General features: G+C 41.5%; 2 protein-coding genes across 2 annotated transcripts in view; both read left to right on the plus strand.

The window, feature by feature from the left end:
- The window catches only part of mfsd13a (major facilitator superfamily domain containing 13A), a 162,694-nt gene extending 151,513 nt beyond the window's left edge, over nt 1–11,181 (plus strand). Inside the window, exon 10 of the transcript XR_011585726.1 lies at nt 11,171–11,181. The gene's annotated coding sequence lies outside the window, so the exon portion shown is untranslated. The remainder of the gene's footprint in view (nt 1–11,170) is intronic.
- tanc2b (tetratricopeptide repeat, ankyrin repeat and coiled-coil containing 2b) overlaps nt 1–15,822 on the plus strand; it is a 129,148-nt gene that overhangs the window by 53,091 nt on the left and 60,235 nt on the right. The window contains exons 4-5 of the mRNA XM_070851299.1: nt 9,688–9,759; nt 12,248–12,427. Coding sequence (XP_070707400.1) covers nt 9,688–9,759; nt 12,248–12,427 — 252 coding nt within the window. The remainder of the gene's footprint in view (nt 1–9,687; nt 9,760–12,247; nt 12,428–15,822) is intronic.

Here is a 15,822-nt window from a genome sequence, read left to right on the forward strand (position 1 = left end):
TTTCTGCCATTTTATAGACCAAACAACCCCCTCAGAAATCTTTTAAGATTAATATTTGACAATTGCTGTTCAGGGGAGAGGTTTTAGCCAACAAAGTCTGATAATGAATCAATAGTTTAAGTCATCCATGAGTCTCTGCTTTTTATTGTATTTAAGTGTCCTTTTATTATGTCTTTCATAATGACTTTATAATGTGTTTCATATGCGCCCTGTCACAATACTTTTACTGTCAAATGTAAAGCACTTTAAATCACCTTTGTGTTGAAATGTGCTGTACAAACAGACTTGACTTGTATGTCAAACAAAACAAGCAATTTAAAGACGTCACCCTGAGCTCTGGGAAATTACAATAAGCATTTCTTTGCATTTCCTGATGCTTTATAAACTAAACGATTGATCAGGAACATAATCGACAGAACAATAATGTTCGAAGAAAGGCTGGAGATTGTTATTGTCTCCACTCTTTTGTAAGTGCTGGAGAGGCCACGTCAGAGAGGGAAATGAGGAGGGAGGTGGTTCAGGTGGGACGTCTGCCGGCCCTTCTGTGTGTGATTGTCATGGATTAAAAATGGAAAGAAAGAAAAGCAAGATTCTTCACTGAACCGCCTGCAGGCAGACCAGGAGCCATATCAGCTTTTTATTTCTCTCCTCATCCTCTTTTTCTCTCTCTGAGTCTCAAGGCAGCCACAGCAAAATCCCTGTAACTCTTCCATATCCGTTTGGTTATTTTTTGCCGCTCTGTGATGTAACCCCAGTGGTGTGTCAGACTGAAGGTAGGAGATGCTTGATGCAGCCTCTCGCTTTTTTTCCAGACTCTTCTTCACTAGCTTTTATTTTTATTTTATTTTTAAATGAAGCCCACCCACTCAGTGCTGCGACACAGCTTTTCTCAGCATCGGATGGCCGTGTAGGAGTCGGGCATATTACTCTTTTCTTTCTCTCATATTTTCTCTCTGTCTCTCTCTGTTACATGCGCACACGTTCTCTATTTTCCCTGCTTCCTCCATCATAACACCTCCATCCATCCAGGACACTGCTGAGTCTTGGTGCTGTCAGCCAGAGCCTGACGCACTCAGCCACTCACATATGCGTCACCTCTCTGGCCCAGTGCCGCCACCGTGCTGTTCACTGTCCTCCACGTACACCTCAGTGGACAGGGTCATAGGCTCTGGGCTTTTCTGGAGGGTGGGAGAGGATAAAGTGTTATTTTAAGCCAAGGAAACTCTCACTTTTTTTGTTGGAGAGGATCACGGGTCATGTTCGGGGCAAACGCACCACCACACAGACGTATAATGAAGATATATAAGTCAAAACATCATGGATAGCTTTTATAGCCCTACCAATGCAGGTTTTTGAGGTCAATATCAATTTATATTCGAGAGTTAAGAAAAACTGATGTGATTGACCATTTATTTTTTATCTATTCTTCTATAAGAAAAACTGATTGTGAACATTTTTGATAAGGATCCCTTCAATTTCTGTTTCATCAGTGCTCCTTGATCAGTTGTACAACTATGTAATGGACACTATTCCTAATTCCATTTTTGTACTGAAATTCCTTGATAGTTATCCGCTGACATGTACGCAAATGCAGATATTTCTCTCAGGACTTGGTAGAGACCAAAACGGAGCCAACAAAGAGTAAATATTGGACTGGCTTTTGTCAGGTGACCGGAGACACGACTGTTCACTAAATACATCAATTTAAAAGGTAATCAAATGTAAATGTTGTTCCCAGGTTAACCTCAAATAACTTATGTAATAAAATGTCTTGTATGTTTTGTATTTATTCTCATATATAATAACTGACTGATTGCTTAGAAAGAAATCAGAACCTCACTGATGAATGCAAGTTAGCTGGTACACTTTAGGAATAAAGAATCGTATATTAGAGTTGATTTTTTTTTTTCTTTTTTGGCACGTTTCAGCACTGAGGTAATGTTAAAATGCTAAACATTGGCTTACAATATTAACTGTCTTTAATTTTAGTGTAAAAACATCGAAATTCAAGTCCAAAATTACTGGAATATCTTCTGTAATGTAGGTCATATTATAGCTGGCAACACAGGTGGGGAGCAGCAGTAGTATGAGCTATAAAAAGACCTGCACTACTTTGTCGTAGCCACCAGATACTCAACGATTATGTAACAACAGGACAAATAGAGATACCCCTGTAGTGCTTTGGGCATGGCTGCGATACAGGAATATTTCCCCTTTTACTGCTTCCGCTGTTGCTTGGCAAATTAGGAGATGCCACTGGTTTTCAGTTCGCTCTTGGCATGTAAACCCATATGCAATAAGAAGAAATAGGCCACAGATACGATTTATATTATTTAATTATTTGCTTTGCCTTTGTCTTAGAAACAAAATATTCTTTGTGTATATAGTGACTTGGGTGTTTTGCCACTTTAAAGGGGTATTTTGGGAAAATTAGAGGTAAAGTATGTACTGCACTGGCTCAGCTTTGACTTATACACGCAAATAAGCTGCACCATATGGTTGTGGGTACTGGCTGTTAGCTGGCAAATTGTGAATCCCATAAGCAGGTGTAATATGAAATCATGTTATTTCAATTTGTTAGCCCCAGTTAGCACCGGGCCACAAATAAAGAGCACTAATCATGATCTATAGCGGCTATATTCGCAGAGAATGTCATAGCTCTCAAATACTTTATCATTATTATGTTGCTTGTCCTGTTGTATTCTTACTTGAAACTTACTCCTTCATTTACTTGATATGCTGACTAAATGAGGCAGAATGCAGGTGTTTTGTGCAGACATTATCTAATAAACAGACTGTGTAAAGGCTTGAAATCTAAAATTAGTCTGTCTAAAGACCTCCAGTTTGTGCCGATAGTTTGTTTTAAGTTCAGTTTCTCTTGCATATTATTGGATGCAGCAGGCAGTAGGCATTAGAAACATTCAGAAGAGTCTGCTGCCCACACAGTCCAACCGTTTCTTCGCTCTCATGCTGGCTGGCTTTTTTTTTTTTTTTAGCCATCTTGCTTATAAACGGGTAGGACACACACATTAAATCAAAGCTGATATAGGCAATGTCCTAAACGCAGTTAACAGCTTGTGAAACTGCTGGCTCGGCTGGCCCTCCCTCTCTAAAGTCTCTTTCTTACTATTCTGCTCAGCACACCTGCATTATGCTGTCCCCACAGACTCACAACAACAAAAGGTCCATAACAGCATCTTCCCTCCACTGGGAACCCTCATAACTGGTGCAGTTTGTCCTCCCTCAAAGTACGATTGCTTAGGAGTTGACAGGATTGTCTTTTGGCCTGTCACTGCAGGTAAAACAAGCAGTGACAAACGGTCCAGCGTGCCTCACCCTTCCTTTTTGTATAGCTTTAAAATCACCACAAGGTTGAAACATTGGGCAGGATGGCCTTAATAGTGCTTACATCCATCAGATGAGTGATGGAGGTCGATGTTAGCTAGGTGGCTAATGTGAAGGCACATGAAGATACAAGCATACAACATGGTTACTTGCAGGAACATGTTGTTCTGTTGTTGTTCTCTGTGCTCTGTAGCCATTTTTAGGGCTGAAACTAAGTGTTGTTTTCATTGTTGATTAGTCTATTGATTATTTTCTTGATTGTTCAGTGCACATCATGTCACAAATTAATGAAAAATTCCCCGAAGAATTTCCCAGAGCTATAAAATGATTGCTTGATGAATGGTCTGAAACAGGAGGATATTTAGTTTACAATGATTTAAAATATAGAAAAGCAGCCAATCTTCACATTTAGGTTTGGCATTTTTGCTTGAAAAAAGACTGGAATAATTAATCCATTATCAAAATAATTGCTAAAGACTCATTTTCTGTCAATCAACTGTTTTTAGTTACAACAACAACTAACAAAGCTTCATTAACACAACATTTTCTGTCAAAGTATTTGTATATGTAGTTTGATTTGAGCTCCTTTTGTGGGTCGGACTCATTTGGGAAAAGGTGATGTCACATATTTCTACTCACCACTCAGGATTTAGTCATATTTGAATTAAAACGTGATGACAGCTGTGGAGGTGTTTGCTGATGCTGCTAACATCATCAGTCCAATCTGATCAACCCTCACCCACATATACAGTCCTCATAAAGCAGATTATCTGAGTTTTTGACTGGAAAAGTCTCAAAACTTTCAGGCTGAAACTCTAAATGTTGTACAGTAATAAATATCTTATGTTATGTAGTAATACCATCTCAAAACCAAGTTTTCAGGGGCTTTTTTTCCCCCACATGCATGATTTTGCACTCCTGCTGTCCTTCCATCACCATTTCCTTCTTTCAACATTTGTCAAAACAAAATTCTCAATAGCTGCTTCCAGACTACAGCTGGTCTCCCAGCCTTGTTCATGTGAGGAACCCAAAACAGATAACATGAGGAATGATAATTATAATAATAATAATAACCTTTCATAGCGTTTTAAAAGAAGTGTGAGGTTCCAAGATGTATTCCAACAGGAAGACTAGCAAAGGGTCTCCTTTAGTTTTAAGTCTAGATCAGGAAGGACAGTCACTAAAGTTTTGTTGAGATCTGAGGTTGCGTGCATGATGGGGGCATAGAAGTTTACTGATGTATGCTGGAGCCAGTGCTTTAAAGGAAATGAGTAAAACCTTTAAACCAATGCTGTTCTTACCACAGTGGCCCAGGTTCACGGGTGTTATTTTTAAGTTGTCCCCTCGAATAAAGCATTAAAATGAAACAAGATATCATTACACAAACCACAGCTTTACTTTTTAGCTATAAAATATGTAGTTAGAAATGAAATTGATGCATAATTTGTCTGTATAAATGTTGGCGTAGTATGATCACCTGATTTTCTGGTTGTACCACGAAGTTCAGAAGAAAAAAGTAAAAACCTCCTGCAAAGAATATTTTTGGCGTCACCTCAGCGTAGCGTCTCGGCTCCTGTTGTATGTGGTTGTGTTTGTATTTACAGTTTGTACAGTAAATGTGTGTGTGTGTTTGGGTGGAAGCAGTTCCCTATTGTTTTACACTGGCAGGATGTCAGAGCCCTCCACTTCCTGTGGTGGACCAGCACTGGCTCAGTGCAGCAGTGGAGAGAAAACACTTGACGAGCTCTCTCACAGAAGACGTGTGTTTGTGTGTCCATGCATCTTGTTGTTAGCTTTCACAGAGGCTAATGCTAATTAAGATGCCCGCTAACTCAACAACTGAGCAGATGTCTGCACTCTCATATGGCTCAGTGCAGCTCACTGTGGTGTTGTGCTTCATTAAGATGCTCCACTTTGATGTGAATATGATTTTGATTCATTTAGCGTAAATGAATGTAAACCAGAGCAGCAGGAGAGAGTTTGTCTGAGACCTAACTCAGAATCAGAATCAGAATCAGAATCACTTTAATAATCCCCAGGGGGAAATTGCTTTTTGTTACACACAGCTCCAAAAGAATAAGAATAAACTTCAAACATGAAAGTAATAATAATAATACAAATAATACCACTACTACTAATAATAATATATAACAACATGCACATTCAGATTGAGGAGATGTATTATATAATACTAATAATAACTATCACAACTAACTAACTAACTAACTCAAACACAAAACCTAAAATTCTCAAATATGAATGTTCAGCTGTTTTTTTGTTTTTATCTTTTTGGGCTGCTGGTCGGACTAAACAGCTTGAGGATTGATTTCACCTTGGGTTGATATCGTAATGAGCATGTTTTTGGAGTTTTCTGGCATTTTATAGAGCAAATGATAATAACTTAATCAAAAGAAACATTAGTTTGAGCCCTTATGCGCAGATACATTTCTGCAACTTAATGATTCACTGGATGAACTTGAGACTGTTCAGTCCTTGAGGTGCACTTGAGTTGGTGGTTTTTAAGTGCCGGGCTCAAAGGCGCAGGAGCATTCATATTCCAGCCTCTTCTCTCTGGTGTCATCAGAAGTTGCAATTTGGCAGCGCCGATTGTTGATCTCTGCAGGAATCACAGCACTGATTCACTCCTTGGCATTTACCTTTTCCAATTTCAAACTTTGTTTTTTAACTCTCTTTAAGTCAGTCTCTATTTTGGTAGATTATCTGTGATACATCTGCTCACACACGACAACTCCATGTGACGCATGGTATTAACATTAGCAAATGTCAGCATGTTTTATTTATCGTAGCTCGCACATGATCCGTGCTTCTCCACCAGCTTTACTGTATTCAAGGTAGTCTAGCATTTAGGTCTTTTGGAAAAGTTCTGTATAGTCTGGATAATGCAAGGATGGCGTCAGAAATGTATCACTTCTTATGCCAACCTTACACATTTATTTATTATTCTATCTTCAAAGATGTCATACTTTAAAGGTATGCAAAGCACAGAAAGGTTTTCGGTGCCTGGTGTAATGCATTACAAGGATACTGTAACACCTCACTGAAGATTTCGTAGGCCCTCTATTTCTAACCCGGAAAGTTATTTGATGAATGGTGAGAAAGATTCGCTGTGACATGGAGAGTAACAGGGAGAATACGGGTGTTCACTTAGGGGTCCTAGTTTGCTTCCTGGTGAAAAACAGGGATTGACAACAAGGTGGCAACGCAACAACATTGGGGCCCCTCGGAGGCAATCAGCAAGGGTTAGAAATCAGACAGAAAGAACTGAACCGCGCACTGAATCACTGCACTGCCACTGAGTGAAGTCATTGAGCTGAAGGATGTAATTCTCTGGGCTCCTAATATCCAGCATGTGTCTCAGTTAACAAAGCTCAGCTGTAATCTTTTTCTATTTCCATTGTTGTCTTCTTTGGGAGGGTCCCGCCAGTGAAAGACAGGCATCGACTGATGTGATCGATCAGTCACAGAAAAAGAACCACATCCAATTCAAATTGTAGTTTGTTCCTCCTCCTCTCCTCCAGACATTTGGACATCTGGGATAAAGAGCAAAACCCATACGTATAATGAGTGATGACATAGCTTTCTGTCAAATACTCTGTCTTTTAAGCTCTTCTTTTTGCCAAAGGTGATCACACAAAAGACCACAATTTATAGTAATCACACTCAGACACTACCTGGGAGAGAAGCCTCATTTTGGAGCAGAGGTCACATTGAACACAGTGAACACAGGCAGGTTCATCAAAGTCAGTCTGAACGATAATGATAGCCGAGTTCTCCGCCATGCTCCATGGGATCACTATCAGATGTCACGCTGACTTCTCCCATAATGACTCTTTGTCCAAGTGCGAAATTGGCTTGCTCCTTTGACATCCTAACACAGCACCGCGGCATTACAGCTCCAAAGAATAGCCAACACAGTAAGTGCACCATTATTTCTTCGGTTAAGGAGTCTTTTACCTTCGGAGAGAGCAAAACTTTGATTTTACAGCTGAATGCGATGTGGTTACAGGGTGCAGATTGGCTGTTCTGACTTTGAATCGGACGCTGAGATGGCTGCGTTCAGTTGTATTCTCATGTTGCTGTTGTTGACAGGACAAGTGGTTGACAGATGTTCTGTAAGGAACCAGAATAATGTCCACTGTTGTCTCAGCGGTTGGAATGAAAACATGTCTCTGTCCTCTGTCAACCATAGGTCCTCCCCTTTCATGTTCCCTGCTTAATAGGCCATTGATCGGTGTGGCAGGACATTGTACTGTGATCACTGGTAACAAGAGAGAATCTGCACAGAAGAATGGAAGCTTTCTCTTTCGAATGAAAGAGGTACAAAGATGCGTTTCCCAAGCCTGAAAATAAATGTTATTGTAGAGAAAGGAGGCTGCTGTAAAAAAGTGGCTTAACTACATTTATGCTGTGTGGAATTATTCAAAAACCTCACTATTAAAGTATTTTAATTTGAAGGTTTAATGTTGAATTGTTGTGTAGTGAGTGAAATGTAAGTGAACCTGTATAGAAGTTGTTTTAGTTCCAGCAAAGCCTGCAATTGTTTTTACTTTATTTTTTTTTTTATGCCCAAGCTTCATCAAGAGCACTGTTTCAATTTTAAAATTAAACAATGTCACCACACATCTGAAGAAAATAAGGCCCAAGAACTTTGTGATCTGTTGTTAACTCTGTTCATTTAGATTATTAACGCTTCGGATATGACATTTCAAGCTACCGATGGCAAGCAAGTTGCTCAAAACGTCACCTAAGGTGCTAATCAGATACGCTGCAGGAGCATAGCAAGTGTGCAAAATCTATTACTGTACATCACTGAGCTTTCCGCTCACAGCGTCACACTCTCTATATGTGCTTGTGCGTGCAAGTGTGCGTTTTCATGGATGACTGTGCAATGCAACACTCATGGCTACAGCACCCCATCTTCAAAGCCTATAAGGACTGTGTCAACATAGATTTTGCTAGACGATATAGCTCATCAGGTGTGCGAGGTGAAAAGCTATTGGGTTTGTTGGAGGTGTCACTGTGGAGTCGTCAGCAGGATCAATGGATTTGTCTGTGAACAGCAAGAATGAAAAGATTGTACTGTATTGCTGAAATTTCTCTAAATCACTCCTAAATGTTATGTTTTGAGTGCATAACATTTCACATTTTGTTGGTATACCGATTAATTTTGACGCTTTTGACACATCCTGACATGGTGGCTCAGGCCAGCAAGTGAGCCCTGAAAATCCTCTGCAGAGGACTCCCTTTCACAATCAGTGTCAATCTCGGGCTGGCCCAGTTCTCACACAATCATGCCCCACGGCTTATTCTATCTGTCCATCGACAAGCTTGATCTTTCCACCAGCGAGCCAATCTAGCCTGCTGTGTGGCTACTGGCACACAGTGTGTGAATCTGCGATGGGAGAGATAATACTTGAGTATTTGTTTGGGCTTTCTGGGCTGATGGTGAGCTCTGTGATTGAAACATAATGCGGGGCTTGCCAAAATATGCAATCCTTCTGCAATAAAAGGCCTTCTTGTCTTTCTACTTAATGCAACGATCTTTGATCTATCCACACAGAAAAAATCCATTGGCTTAGACTAGTTTTCATACATCATCTTAGTTTAGATGTTATTAATAGTTCCCATAATTCCAGTGGGGAGTATTTATTCTGATAATAAATAATTTGTTCCAAACCTCCTCTGCTGGCCTGTCGTGTTTTACAGTAGATCCATTCGCACTTGAACAGGATTATGAAACAATCCCCCGGTGACACTGACTGTGCTGCCCAGTGATGCCGCCCCCCCCACTCCCCTCTTTTCAGCTCCATCCACTGTGGCTAATTCTGCCTGCCTGCTCCCTTGGGCGTAATTGATCCTCATATCATTAACCGTATGTGGATCTATCCTGGGAAACGCCCACTGTTTTACTGCTAGTCTTTGCTCATTGAACCATAGAGCCCAGTGAGCTCTTATGATCGTGGATCTAACACAGGACTCCCTGCATGCCACCATGGCTGTAATGTAAACTATTTTGTTATCTGCACAGGCAGGCCCTAGAGATAGAGGCTCACTGACTGTTTAGTCTAAACATGGGGAGGCGGAAAAAGTGGAGCTTGGCAGCGCGGTCCCCCTTTGCCACCATAAGGGGCCATTTAGGCCCCAGGAGGAAGGGCGTGGAGGGCCTGTGTGTGAGCAGCTTGCTGGGGGTCCTCCGGTCCCACACCTGGCTGATTGGAGAGGAGGATGTGGCGTTGCTGCTGGCCCGCACCTCCTTGCCACGCTACCACCAGCACCACCGGCCTCACTCTCTGTCTTTCTCTTTCTGCTCCTCATCCGCAGATGGTGGGAGCGAGGACTTGGCAGACCCCCGCTCGCCCAGTCTAGATCCTCACCTGTGCCACGTTGGCCAAGGTAAGCAAACAGGACGTTTTTTTTTTTTATGAAAACAATCACTTGTATAAGAAGAGAGGAGTTACAGGTAGTATTCTAATTCTGGAGCACTGACTTCAGTTTTGGCTGTCTGAGCACCAGCAATAGCGTCTCTCCTACCTTGTCTTCTCTTCTATTGCTTATTCTAAGTGGAGTGAGCAGCTCCCAGGCGTGAATGTGTATTATCTGAGTGAATGAGAAGCAGAGTTGCAGAGAAACATGCGAGCTCTTTTCCCACATTTACCTTCTCATTTCCTATAATACTGCTCTCTTGGCGGTTTCTTTCCAGACTCCATTTCTTCTCCCATGGAGGTCTTGTTTGTCAGGTTGTTTTTCATTCGACTTTATAGCAGAAAGCTTTATGACTTCTGGAAATTAAGTTATATTTACAGGGAGAGAACTGTATGAATTTTATATTCTTGTAATTTTTCCTGTAAATCTGAGTTACTTCAAGGGGAAATAGGTGGTATACTACAGTAGATGTTGATCAACAACAGGAATGTCAGTGCTCGGCACTGCTTGTTCGCGTTTTGAGCCGAACACCTCAATGAGTAGGTGTTTGTGTTTATTTCAAGGCATGGAGTGGCCCTTAAACATATCTCTCATCACAGTCAAAAATAAAACACCATAATTTCCCCCTCAACGCTTTTGTTCTCTAGATTTCACCACTGAAGTGCATATTTCCCTCCTTCTCCACCCTCCGTCTTTGTGCTAAATCACACCTTTTAAATTCTAATTCAGCATATCACAGCTTATGTCTGTTTTCATGAGGCTGTTTAGAAAATACATTTGCAGAGTGTTGAGATTGTATACCAAAGAATGCAAAATTTTCATCACTGTTGATTTTAAGATCATTTTAATTAAAATGTCTCATTTCTTTACCTCTATGTGGAATAATTGGTTGATAGTAGTACAACTTTGTGGTTTTATCTAATATTGGAATGCAGTAAAATTAAGTTGAATCTTCACTACCGATAATTGCTACCAGAATACCAAGTCTCCCCTTGGTATTCACACCAGGCTCTGCATACATGAGGAGAATTTCCATGCTTGGGGATGTAACCGCTGCTTGGGCTGTTGTTTTTGCTTTTGCAGTGACATTCCCCAGTGAATGGATGGACTGACTCCAGCACTGCTGGAGCCACAGAGAGACGAGTGTGTGTTTGTTATTTCTTGCATGTGTGCAAGTGTTTCTATACTAGTGTATTTGCATTACAACAGCCGATTTGACCCCATTCTAACCGTCATGCTGGTTTCCTCTGGGACTTGTCGCAAACTAGTGTCTGATAATGGCTTCATGTCTCACTGTGGCGGCTGCTATCTGATGCGAGACTGTTGCTTGACCAGTTGGTTTTACAGCTCCGTCTGCAGGGAAATGGGCAGCCTGAGCCAGAGCTGATTCACAAAATGGATGTTGTGTTTACAGACAGCTGGCTGGTTTTTGTTCACCAGGGAGTGTGGGTGTGTGTGTGGGTGTGTGTGTGTATTTAAAAAAAAAAAAAAGCTCCAAGTTGTCATAATTTGTGGTTTTTGAAGCAAGAGAGGAAAATGGGGTGAGTGAATGGAGAGTGGTTGTTTGTGCACCATCTGTAATTACTGCTCATTGTGTGAGCCTTTTTTTGTAAATAAAGTGCTGTCTCATGGTCATGACTGCTCTTTTTTAGTTTGTTTAAACACATTTCAGATAGTTAGAAAATCCTCCTTTATTATATTAAAATGATGGGGTTGTGTTACGGTGGGGCTTACCATGGTCGGGCGGGCTGTAGTTCAGAAATGTAAATGGCATGTGTTGCCTTCAGGGCTCTCCTCTCTTCTGGGTCACGCCAGTCTTGTTACACTCAATACTGTTGTGTCAGACTGAGGTATCATCAGAGTACCCATATCTATCTGTCATGCACTTTCTATAGGGACAAGCAAATGAAAACACCAGTGGGATCCAAAGCAGTCGAACACAGGAGCTGTAGTTGACCGGTTTTTGTAATCAGTCGTTTGCCTTTTATCAAGCAAAGCATGCTTTCAACTTGTTAGATCAATATAATCAGCAAGCCAATTGATAATAGAAATAGTTGTTAGTTTGAAGCCCAAAACACCACCTTTGTGAATCTTACTGTAACATTATTTGTCAAGATTGTGTCAGAGAGGACTTTTTGAGAGCCTAATCTTATTTTCGGTCATAAGTATCAGCAGAAATTCATTCTCAGGTAACGAGCACGATGTCCATTCATTAATTCAGCCACAGATGCAGAGGCAGAATGCCTTTTGAGAAGATTATATGAGTGATATTGGACTGAAATGTTATTTCTATCAACCTCCATACATTGCTCCATGCTTTGTAAAGCTTAGTATACTGTCACCTTCCTTTCTATGCAGAAACTGACTCTTCATTTCTCTCAACAATATTAGAATATTAGTAAATATAAGGTTCAGAGATTAGCGTCTCATACTATTATGTTTCCCTCCCATCCTGCAGGTGGCAGCATAGACAGCGACTGTGCCTTTGACGGAGACTACGCTGTGCCCCCTCTCTCCATGACCGAGGGCATGCAGCACATTCGCATAATGGAGGGCGTGTCACGCTCGCTGCCCTCCTCCCCGCTGCTCACCCATCAGGCCATCAGTGTCAGGCTACAGCCGGTGAAGAAGCTAACAGGTAAAGACCCTGCAGTGAAGTCGGACACACAAAGAGTTCAAGTTTTGAGTTGATCAGGCAGTGTTGTCACATTTCCAAAACCTGGATTTGGGAAGAAAACCTCAGCGAAAAGAGATGCGAGCTGAATCTGGTTCAAATTTGTATGCACATCCTTGCCTGTAGCTGTCCTCCCCCATAGACTCATTTTAATAATACAGCCTCCCTTAACCCTTCACTGTACCACTGTGGGCTGTGTACCTAATCAGAGAATCACGAGCAGTGAATTGAAAGTGAAGAGGAGTGGAATGGCCTCTCACCCTGATGGTTGCCAATAAGCACTAATCACTTACTTTATTCCTCACCCACTAATTTTGACTAGAAACATAAAGCAAGGCCCATCTCTGGCCTGTGGCAAACACTGCAATTTCCAATTCTTGTAATAACCAAAGACTTACCTAATTGACAGTGCCAAGAACAACTGATGGACTGAGCGCTGTGGTCGGCCCTGCCCTCCTTTATCGCTATTGCATCTCCCACCACTAATCGTTTCCTTCCACACTCACAGCCCTGACATGAAGAGAATGTGGAAAGTCGTCTCGCTATCAGCTGGATTATGAGTCTGTGTCGTGTTCCCTCTGCTATTATTACAGAGGAAGCTGCGGTTTGGTATACAGGGTGGTGTGGACATCCGAGGCTTACTGCTGTACTGGATTTCAAATTGCAAAATGAAATATTGACATTGCAGCTTCACCCAATATCAGTGCAGCCTCCACATAGAAGCAGAGTGGGTGTGAAGGACTTTAAAGCTTGATTCAGTAGTCACCACTAGGGTGCACCAGCCTCTCAGCTACCTCAGATCATTAAGCATTTCTGATATGCCAGGGGGACCATGATTTTTACATCATACAGAATGATTTATACTCTCTCCCGGGTCATCCAAACTGTGGGTTTTAAAGAGGAATCGCAGCAAAACTGCTTTTCTTCCATTTTAACTGGATATACCACACCACTGTGGAGAGCTCTGTGTGGGTGACAGGATCCAGTACAGGCTGTTTTTGGGCATGAAGACTTGAGCATTAGGTTTCAGACCAAGCCAATCTTATCACACTTTTTTTCTCTTCATTTCTCTCTGCTGTTTGAGGAGCCTTTTTTGTTCCGTTTTTCTTTTACTTCATGTTTCATGGCAAATACAGCCTAATTTGACGTCTACACTTTCATCTTAGTGAATCAAAGTGAATTTTTTAGAACGTCTGTGTGTATATGAATCCGTGTGTGTGTGTGTGTGTGTGTGTGTGGTTAATGGCCATCACAGAGGATAATGCTGTTGTTTAAGAATAGTTTGATTAATGATTCTTGTACTGTCTCATTCATACTGTTCTCACTTGATGTTGGGATGCAGTATGGTCGCATATGTCGTCACATGGCTTGTTACATTACAGTATGTCAGCCAGGTGCTGCTGGTTGAGAGGACTTCTTTGTATTTTTAGATTTTAACTTGGGAATTAGAGATTCTCTCATTTCTAATATCCAGTCGTGTAATTTAACTGTGTGCTTGCATTCGATTTGTTTTACCTTTGCATAAATTCTCTGCTCATCATCTCGTGTGTGTGTGTGTGTGCATGCATGGCGGTGAGAGATGTATAATGTTGGCAGGATTAGCCCTTCACTGTGGTAATCCTTCCAGATTTATGTCTCCGTAACACCACCTATTGTGCGCTGTAATGTCGCCCGCTGTAACAATTAAGTCACTGACAAAAACAACATGAAACTTTATGATTTTGCACAGCTAGTGCGGCAGATGTGGCATCACAGGACAACATAAAAAAGAGTTTTGGCTCCTGTACTTGTTGTACGTGAGAGGCTTCTCCATCCCGTGAATGGATATATTTCAGATCACCTGTTAGTATCACTTTACGTATGTTATAGGAGATAGATCAGTCATGCATCAGCACATCTGACTCTACAACAACTTGCACAACAGCCCTCAGGTGCCCTGAGGTCCCCTCTGTCCTTCAAGTCCTCAAAGGCCTTGTGTTTGCTCTCGAGTGGCAGCGAGCACCAGATTGTAGTAGGTCTCAACCACCTCGGTTTTCTCACCCTTTAATTAATTCAACTCAGCAACACTTCCCGCACAGCTTGACAGTACCAAGCTTGTATGTGTGTGCTGGCATCAGAGGCCAGAGCCCCTCCCATGCCAGAGAAGACAGAGGTGGGAGACAGAGTGGTGGCAGAGGGGCACATTAGAAAGCAAACAGCAGGTCTCAAGGCTGCTGCACTTTGATGCACCCCCGGTGGCCTCTGCCAACCGCAGCCTCTCTCTGCCCTCCTGTGTAGCTCCTGATTGGCCTTTGGGAGAGAGAGTGGTGATGGTGGTGAGGACTTGAGTTATTCAACCTCAAGGCCCTGATAGAATCAAAATGCTATGAAAGCCCTGACCTTTTTAGAGAGTCATTGAGTTTATGATTTAGTCCCTTCTGCCTGCATGAAGACTCACGATCCCAGATGCTCGAGGGTTCAACTTGTGAAGCAGATTGGTGAGGAGGGCACGAGATAAAATATTAATGCTTCAGAATAAGAAAAATCTGGCAAAATTACTCTGGTTGAAACTCTTCTTTACAGCATAAGAAAAGACTTTGAGATAAAGATACTAGTGAAGATACTACACAGCTCCGTGACAGCTGCTAATGGTTGAGATGTGGTTAAAAGCTCACAAGCAAAAGCTAGTAAGTGGACCTTGAGGAAAGATTTGTCAAACTACTGCTTTCAAGCTCAAGAATGAATTTCCACGCTAAATAAAATAGCACCACAAGGTCTGTAACATCAGTGTGTCCTGGAGCTTTGGATCATATCACATGATCTTCCTCAGCAGAGAGACTCGTCTATTTCAGCACAAGTTTGTGTCATACTTTTAAAGTCAATATATTAATACATATTGCTGCAGCCAAGTACAGTTTTGAGGTCCTGATAATAACACTACATTTGCATTGTTTTCACTGCAGTCCTATATTTTAGGGTGAATATAGTGTGTACTTTTTACTTACTCAATAATATATTAACTTTTTGCTCCACTAAACTTAGTTGACAGCATACAAAACATGTGATCATCTATCAGGTAAACTACCAGACAGTTTATAAAATAAACTAGTGAAGCCTCTTAGCTCCACCGTAACCAGCTATACATTGAAATAGTGTTTTACTCCATTCAAGAACTGGAGTTTCCATCAGCTTTAATCCAGCTGAAATCCACAATAACATTCCTATACTTTATCAAACCTCCAAGGAAAAGTGTATTTCCCTTCCCGAAAGGTCAGACTGCACGGTCAGAGGAGAGTTTCTGTGTCTGAGTGCACTTGAACAGAATATTTACCAACACTAGGCTCAACACTGGATTGTCTGCTAAGAGAAAAGTGTCTTTA

The sequence above is a fragment of the Pempheris klunzingeri genome, chromosome 20 (genome assembly GCF_042242105.1).
Source record: "Pempheris klunzingeri isolate RE-2024b chromosome 20, fPemKlu1.hap1, whole genome shotgun sequence".
NCBI classification, from domain to species: Eukaryota; Metazoa; Chordata; class Actinopteri; order Acropomatiformes; family Pempheridae; genus Pempheris; species Pempheris klunzingeri.